Source organism: Poecilia formosa, unplaced genomic scaffold (genome assembly GCF_000485575.1).
Source record: "Poecilia formosa unplaced genomic scaffold, Poecilia_formosa-5.1.2 Scaffold67, whole genome shotgun sequence".
Classification (NCBI taxonomy): domain Eukaryota; kingdom Metazoa; phylum Chordata; class Actinopteri; order Cyprinodontiformes; family Poeciliidae; genus Poecilia; species Poecilia formosa.
In genome coordinates this window covers 1,474,042-1,483,304 of record NW_006800006.1, presented here as the reverse complement: position 1 = coordinate 1,483,304, position 9,263 = coordinate 1,474,042, and the positions used below count along the sequence as shown (strand labels likewise).

The following is a 9,263-nucleotide window of genomic DNA, read 5'->3' as shown; positions in this document are numbered from 1 at the left end:
CGACTCTTCCACCGCTTCCTGGCCAGCTACAGGCACTCCCTGCTCCAGGAGACCGACGGGGCCAGCCAGTACGGCCAGGAGGACACCTCGTACCCAAACGTGTCGGGCCAAATGGGAGTGATGGGAGGCACTGGGAGGGGAGGGGAGGACGACGACGATGGCTTCATCGAGGATAACTACATCCCGACCAGTGAGAAGGACAGGGCCGAGAGAGAACGCAGGGAGGGCAAAGTGGAGGAGATGGAAGACAGTGATGATGATGATCTGCACTTCAGCATTGGGTGATTATAGATGGAATTACAGAAAAACTGTTGGTTCATAACTCAGATTAATATTTTTTTAGAAACCATCGCAAAGAGTTTTTTCATATTTGTGTTTCTGCCCATTTGATGATAGTTTGCAGCCCATTTGGTCCTTGACCTATTTTAACTTTACCCAGTTTGAAACAAGAACCTCATAAAAGCTGCTGTAGGTAACTATTCTAAAATAAAAAGTAAAAAAAAGTTTTTACTTGTCACAGTATTTTATGTGACAGATAATGTGTGAAAACAATCAAACTCCTCTGCCTTCTCCCAAGGCTAACTCAAGAAATACACCTCTCAGTCAAACAAGCAATCAGAGAAGTTTTTATTTCCCAGACCAAAAGCAGACCATACCATTTAAAAATAAGAAAAATTGTCAAGTGAAAATCACAGATGCATCCATCACAAAACAAAGAGTTTTTCAAATAGTTAACCGTCCCATGGTCTTAGTGCAAAGCTCAGGAGGAGCGCGGCAGATGTGACAGTCGGGAAGGGGGGGAGGTTATCCCGTGAGACCGTCAGTTCCCAAAACCACACACAAAAGCCACCTTGTAAAAGCACATGCAGGGTCAGTGCAAACTTGCTGCACAGAGTAAAAAGCTTGTGGTGTCCAAATGACCCCGTCTCTGAAGACCGCTGGAGAATGAAAAAGCTGATTAAGTTGATCGACACAATCAAACGACTCAATAATGTCTACTTGTAGTTCCTCAGTAAGACACAATCAGAGTCAGGCAGAGGGTCTTACCACTGTCAGTCATGCTTGTGTACGCGCTTGCCATCATCATAGCCTTTCATGAATGCTAAAGCTAGTTAGCATGGCCACTAATGACAGCTGATAAAAAGATTTACTGGAATGCTAAGTTGTTTCTCCGCCATTGGCACATATAGCAGCGCGTACCCAAGCATGATTGATGTCACCAAGACCCTCCTCTTGGCTCTGATTGGCTTATTTCTGGAGCGGTTTATTTCTGCAACAGCTCATAGAGGAGGTGGAGGAATTTGATCTTTTCAGAGATTATCTGGCTCATAACGTACTGACACACCATGGTGACGGATTGAACAAATATGTAAAAAAACATATTTTTACTGCAACTTTAAAACAATTCAGTGAAGTTACAGCCTCAAACACTTCACCACACTGGGAAGGGCAGCAATGTTTTTTTTTTATTTTTATGACAAGCGTCTGGCATATCTACTGGCTCAGGTATTTCAGGTCTAGTAATAAAGTCGATGAGCTTGCAGTTGCACTTCTTGTACGCACTCTGACCTCTGATTGCACTTTTTTTCCCCTTTGTTCTTCAATTAAAATGATTTTATTCACGTATTTTCTGTTTTATGTAGAGCTTGAAGACCACACAAGCCCCCTCTTACCCCTATTATACTCAGTATAAACACTTTAAAACATTTTAATGCACATGTGAAAGATATGGATATGTTTTCAGAATGACTGAACACTGTCTCGAGGTGATTATGTTTGAAAATGTAAAAACGAATCACGTTTGCCACACCTTGATGTTCACATTTATTTTTTACATTACATATATAAAATTTTCTCTGAATAAATTCATTCATTGCAATGTTCTAAATGACTTAAATTACATAAACTTTATTTACAGAACCTGTGGAAAAAAAAAGTGCATCCCTGGGTCTGCGGTGTCTGTTTTGGTCCCATATGTCTGTCTTTTTTTTTCATTCATCCAAACCAAAGTGATTCTGGCAAATTCTTTATAGGAAACCGTTTCAGTTGCTCTTGACCTTTTTTTTTCTTCTTCTTCTTTTTTCCCCCCCATTTTCCTCTTAATTATTTCCACATTTAACAGATGAACTGAGGTCTATTGAGTTTCAGACTTGGTCCACTCCCTCATTGGTAAATGTCCCAAATGCTTTCCATTTCTGAATAATCTTTCCCTCTGCAGAAATAAATTGACTTTAAATTGTGTGGAAATTTTCCTCTTAACCCTATAGAATCTATCAGCAATGAGAGGAGATGTCGGCGTCTTATTCAGGCGTTGGAACGACAAGCCCCTTATACTTGGGAGCGGCTGCATTTTGGGGAAAAATTAGGAGTCATACATTTTACAGAAAAGCTACGAATTAAACACACAACTTTTTATGAACTGTGTAATTGCTGTGAGAGCCCTGGTGGAGCCAGAAAAAAAAAATCATCCACTTCCTGTCGTATTCTTTGTCGTTTCCACCAGTAGAGACATCTGGCTGTTAATCATGTGACTCACGTGATGTGATAAAAGTGGGTCCACTGCAGTTTTGCAAAATACATCGCTGTCTAAATTGCCATGTTTCCATTAAGCAAACCTGTTTTCATGATTTCAATTTGCTTTTACTTTGACTAATGGAAACGTGACTACTGAAACTTGTAATAAGATTCTCATCTTTATTACTTAAGCAAATTGCAAAGTTTCTCTTCCAGTCCAGTGTTTTGTCCTTGTGTTCTGGTCAGTTTGGTCCGTTCAGATCAGACTTGTCCTGCTGGTAGACACGTCTCTCCTGGCTTGACTCGTCTGTCGAGGCGAAACGTTGAACATTCGGACGCCGTGACCCCCCAGCCTCCTCGTGCTCCTGACCCTCAGTCTCCTCCTCATCCTCTGTTCCCTTCTCCTCTTGAGATGCACCGTCACGCCGTACCCCACAACGGCCAGGCCCGTGCCGGTGCCAGCAGCCACCAGTACCACCCCGGACACCAACATTTCCCTCCTGTCATGGCTCCGGCCGCCCACCATGGCCACGCAGAGCAGGACCGTCCCGCACAGCGTCACCGCCAGCCCCACGGCTAGGATCAGCGCCGGATCGGCCCTCCCTCCGCTCCGCAGCCGCTCAATCTGACGGCGACTGTGAACGCAGTTCATGTCCTGGATGGCAGAGCTCAGGAGCTGCTTGAGCAGAACGGCGAGGGCCAGGAGGCAGAGCGTGGTCCCCACTCCAAGACGCCACTCCACGGAGAGGCTGTTAGTGGTGGAGAGAAGCCCCACTCCACCAAGGCCCAGTCCCAGTATGAGTGCCACTGAGGCACAGTAGCAAAACAAGGACCGTCTGGGGTCTCGGAACCACCAGAACTGCACTTCTTCCTCCAGGATGTGCTGCTGCGCGACCAAGGGGTCCAGGTAGAGGCTTGGGGGCCGACGCATGCTGTAGTAAAGGCTCTGCATCTCAGGCATGGCACGCCAAGACTCTGATGCTGTATTAATGCTCAGAATGCAACACTTTAACCAGACTGAGGTCTATATTCATGAAAAGAGTTTTAAAAAATGCAGTTTTATGTGTTTCCTAGACACATAGTACTATTTCATATCACAATCAAGTAACATTCAGTTGTTATAAAAATGCTACATATATCAAATATGACTTAAAAGAAATTTGATTTTGTAATGTAACACCTTGGAATTGGGTCTCTGTCTCTTTAAGAAACTCCTTCACTTTCTGAAACTCCGCCTTCAGGACGTCATCACAACTTTAACAGTGTTTTTAGGAATGTTTTACTGATAAGTAGCTCCTATAACGAGCTCAGTACATGTGCAGTTCCACCAGGTGTTGGCTAATTGCTGATGGCTAGTCTGAAGGAGCTGAGTGGGGAAGCTCTGAAGCTTGGGAGCTGTACGTCTGAGGTGGAGCGTCATCCTTGAATGCGGTGTTAGGTCCCACCAAGAGTTTTGCGCAGCTGAACTGTTGCATGGGAGATTAAAAGATTTCTCAAACATGCATGGAAAAATCAAAGCAACACTCCAGGTGTGTCTCCGATGAGGGAATAACCTTATAACATAATTTAAAGCTCAAAAAAGTCGATCTTAAACAATAACTGTTGCTTCAAATCGACTTGCTCAGTTTTTTGACAATCGTGTGTCGTCCATCCCTCTGCATCTTTGGTCAAATAATAGTTCGGAACATTCCCCAGTTGCTAGGGTTTGGTTTATTCCTTACATAGGATGATGCTCATTTGCAGTTAAAAACAACTTTTCCTAAAAGAACAACATCCAGTGGTCCAGTAGCCTCCTCATCTGCAGCAGCGGGTTGAAAAGATGTTGAGTGTGAGAGAATCCTGATCCCAAGCTGAAGGCAAAGGACTGAAGAGGATCCAGCAGTGCAGAGCAAAGAGACTGACACAGTGTGAATCTGTCTGGAGGTAGAGAAACCACGGCGATATTTACGCAATCCCCATACATGGCCGTCCTCTGAGTTTTCTGACCGTACCGCTGTCACCGATCGACGGTCTGCGTCCTCTCTACATTCTCCACCCCAGTGCCAGGCGGACCCTCAACCGCCCCTCTCTCATCATCACGCAGCAACTTCCATCCCGTCTGGTTCAGTGGGAAAAAGACGGGTCACAGCAGCCCTGTTGGATCATGTTTGGACACAGAGATTGGTGACATCGTCCCATTTTGCCCCAACGCAGACAAGGGAACACAATGACTGCACTACAGGAGGCAGGCAGTGGAGGGTGTGGGGGACCCGGAGGGGTCCCGGGGCAGCGCACTGGAGAACCGAGTGATGTCAGTGTGAAGTGATAATGGTGTGTCTGTGATCCTGAGCATGGCGTCATTCACACACTGAGCTGGACTCACAGGGCCAGTTGTGTCTGCTTTATGATGCGCCAATAGGATTTACTCAAATGAAATAATTTGATAAATATTCTACACTGTTTGCTTTATGCTTTTATTTTGAATCCACAGACTTGGATGAGAACAAAACTTAAATGCTGATAGAAATAAAGGTTGGTACACAAACATTATACTGAAGTAAGAGTAGCTTTACTTCATAATAACATTAGTCAAGTAAAAGTAAAAAGTACAGCGTAGTAAAACTACTCCCTAAAGTACATATTTTCCAAGTAAATGTAATTAATAAATGTAACTGACTAAATATAGTTACTAGTTACTTTGTTTATGGTGCAGGACATACCTGTCTGCTCTCTATAGAGAATCAAATTTGTCTGTCTAATGAGAAAGGGGAAAAATAATCTGGGCTTTCAGTCAGCTAGCTAGCAGTTTAAATTGTTTAATTGATTTATTGCATTAAATGAATTGGGAGTAAAAAAAAAAAAAAAGTTCTGTCTACCGTTATTGTGGTTCACCCAGCTATAACTAATGGACAGATAACGCAGTTTTAAACTCAAACAGAGCTCAATCAATTATTCCTCTTGAAGAACTGCTGAAAAATGAAATCTGCAGTTTGCTACTGGCAGAGATCTGGTTTCTTCTTGTTGCGTCTCTGTCTCCTTATTCATTTTTTATGAATCCTCTGATTGAAATTAGAAAAACAAATGCCATGGGCAACTTTTCCCAACAATTGAGTACAGAAATAAGGCATTCTTCTCATAGATTTTCATTATTTTTTCCCCCAAGTTTGGCAACAAATTGACACTGTAACTGAAAAACACACAAAAGAATGAACACATCGCCTTTCTGCTTTACATGGACAGAATTAGACAGCATGAGGTTCAGAATTGCTTCTTGTTAGACAACTTTATAACTTTGCTTGTCCAGCTAGCATATATAAAAATGCTATCTGGCTAGAAATGTAAAAATGTCTAGCCAAAAGGTTTGTCATATTTTTAGTAACTTTATGAATATGTCGACTTCATAAAGTCGACATATTAAAGTATCTGTTTGTGTTCCTATGACATGTAGAATTATTGTTGATTTTCCCGCAGGCTCCACAATTTGTCTAAAAATAATTTATGAAACTGTCACATTGAGAGCCGTCAACAAAAACATTCAGCCCTCCCGTTTCAGATTTTTGTGGACAGTAAGCAACCACCAGGGGGCAGCAAAAGCTAAGTTTAAACAGCCTCACGGGATACACAGCAATAACAAATTCTACTCAGCAGATTGTATTGTGAAAGCAGGTTTCTGGCTTTAAACTATTGCAAAATCCACATAAAGACACACAATCTGAAAAAACAAATGGCTTTTAGGCTTAACTGCACACTTCAAATTTGTTTGTGTCTTGGCTCAGGCTTCTCTTGCGTTACGTCAAGAATTCTGCATTAATCAAACAGTGAATAAAAATACAAATAATAATAATAAGAATTTTATATATGAATGTTATTTTACTCCAGTAAGTAGCTTTAAAAAGTGAATGCCATTGAACATTTAAACTCATAACACATAGATTGATATATTTCAGAAAAATGCAACGTTTCTTGCTCACGTCTTGTCGTCATGAGAGTTGAGGTGTTTAAATCCGTTCCCAGGATGATGAGCTGCTGTGGGGTCCAAAATTCTCACTTGCTTTCTGAGGTAAATCAACAATAGTTGCTTGAAGACCTCCATAAAAATTGAGATCTCCAGGCAACAGGTACAAGGGAGCCTTTTTTTTTTGTAGAAATTTACCAGAATCGGCACCAAAAAGTAAGTTTTAAACCCAAACTGCTGACAGTGTTATGGTCAAAACCTTCACAAGACTTTAGTTTGTTCTATAAGCCAGACTCTCAGCTGGATTAACATCATGTTGAAAGTTTGTTACACACACAATAAATCAGACAGCTGAGATCAGATCTGTGATCACGAAAATAGAAGATGTTCTGAAATATTTTACACCTAAGACAAAATGTTTTCAGTTACAACAATGTGTGCATTTTTGATGAACAAAAAGTTATTCCACCTCCAAATGGTGAAAAGAAAAGCACCAAATCACTGAGAAGTGAAATAAAAGCCAATCATTAGCTTTTTGCAGCAGGTTTCTGTCAGCCTCTCAGCAGTCAGAGTAGCAGTGAAGGCAGCGTGGCGACACGTTTCACTGAAAAATGCCAAAACATTTGTTTTCAACCTCGGTGAACTTTATTCACATGTTTTTGTGAACGCCTGACAGCGACTTTTTGTGTTTTCATGATATAAAGCACTTTGAATTGCATTGCTGTTGAAATGTGCTGCACAAATAAACTTAATTTACAGACTGAAGAAAGCATGTCACATCTGTGTCTGTCTGTCTTTTGTTCCATCCAACCATCATTCCAGAACAAGACACCAAGATACTTGAACTCAATACTTGAGTTAGGAATTGACCCCTGACCTTTGATGTCAACCTCCTTTTTTTGGTGGAATTCATGGCACCAGACTTAAAGCTAACTACTCTGGAATCTAAAATAGGTGAAGTCAGTCTAAGTCTAGTCAGTACACAGCCGGATATCTGGGAAAACAAATACATTTTTAAGCGTTTTGACCTTTCATCCACACGAAAATTATGTAGTCCTGCTAAAAACTATTATCAAAACTCCAGCCATTTGTTTGAGAAAACTTTGTATTCACGTATGCGTAGGAATGCGACAAATAATGGGCCATTACATCCATATATTTGCTTTGACATGATTCCCAATCGACATCGTCTTGTGTTTTATTGACTTCATGTTCAAGTAGCTCAGCCTTTTACATCTGTCCACACAAATGAACCTACTAGCACCATGTTCAATTCCTAACAGGAAGTGGTGGTTGTTTTGAAGCAACCTCATTGGCTGACAGGTATTAGCTTGGTGCTACACTGCCCCCTGTAGGTTTGACATATTTAAAACGACACTGTGGCATATTTGTGCAAGGTTCATATGGATAAAAACCTTTCTGAAATCAATCCCAAGTGTATGATATTATTTTTTTAAACGATGCGGCGGAGATATGAGTTGTTTTTTTTTAAAGATTCAGTGACATGCTTAATGTTTACAAGGCATGAGAGCAATTCAAGAATCTTAATGGCAAGTGGCTATAAAATATGGCAAACCATGCTAGGGTTAGACAAAGGGACTCTCCCAGACTCCTTGCGGTTGATCAATAGCTTCTATACCTGAAAAATCAACTGGAATGCTCTTCCATGTTGGTTCACCCCCTGCCCTCGAGGAGACAAATAAAGATGGTGGCTGTGTGAGTTGGGTTGTCTGGCTTTCTCAACACTTTATTATTGAAACCTGTTAAAGGACATAAACCAGAAAGGATTAACTGAAAATTTAAGCTAGCTAAATTCAACAGTGTGGTTTTAATAAAGGTGGAAATAAATGTAAATATGTAGTTCTCGTATTTCTCAACAACAGTCTCAACGGTCTTGAAATCTAATTATGTTAGTGCTTCAAGTCCCTCTGTGGCTACAGCCATGATACCTGTCAGGACCTGCGCCGGCAGCTGATTGAATGTTGCAAAGAGAAAAAAAAAAGCCCCACTAGACCTTTGTGCTTGCTCAGCACATTTCCTTCAAAGACCAAAGGTGGACCCGGTCAGACATTTCCTGCAGGCTGTTCACGTCAGAAACAACCTGGGTTCCTGTGCATTTCAACAAGCTCAGATTGTACATGAGGAAAATGGTGTCTCTCCAGCTGCATGCTTTTGGAGCTAGATAACATTATTGGGAACCAAGAAAAGAAAAAAAAGATTTATTTTCTGATTTTTTCCCCCTCCTCCCACAATGTGGCATTGAGATGATTCACACCACAACAGCCGTGATGCAAATGAGAAAAGATGAAGGATTTTGTTGTGTGCTGAAATTTATATAGAAGCTAATGGACTTCCCTGACCTTTTTTCTTATATATAGTGTTCCCAGCTGGTTGGCTGAAATGTTCAGTTTTATGATGATAAATCTGCTTCATTACAGCTAGAAATAGCTGAAGGAAAATCATCGGAGCTTCCCAGGTGATGTTTCCAAGCGCCTCGTTTCCCTGGTGCATGATGGGTTCTGGGGGATACGGTAGCTTCAGGGTCGGCTCTCACCGTAGAACAGATTAAAAATAATTACAGGAGTCAAGTTTTTGCTCAAAATTTCACCACCAAGAACAGCTATTGTTAAAAAGAGCATTTCCTTTGCATTTGACTTTTAGTTATGTTTCATATCAGCCTGTAGAGGTTTCGTCTATTACAAAAGTTTCTATTATTACCCCCCCCCCCCAACAAAAAACGAATTAAATTTGAAATTTGTTTTCAATGTAAAATTGTCAAAGGACTTCCCTTTTTAAATTTTGTTTCAGAGACTTT

The 9,263-nt window shown here is 41.3% G+C and overlaps 1 protein-coding gene across 1 annotated transcript; it reads right to left on the bottom strand.

The window, feature by feature from the left end:
- Positions 1–1,469: 1,469 nt before the first annotated feature.
- tmem125b (transmembrane protein 125b) lies at positions 1,470–4,748 on the bottom strand. The gene has a single exon (XM_016672843.1). It carries the CDS (start codon positions 3,473–3,475, stop codon positions 2,771–2,773), a length of 705 nt encoding a protein of 234 aa, XP_016528329.1. The 5' UTR covers positions 3,476–4,748; the 3' UTR covers positions 1,470–2,770.
- Between the last annotated feature and the right edge of the window lie 4,515 nt (positions 4,749–9,263).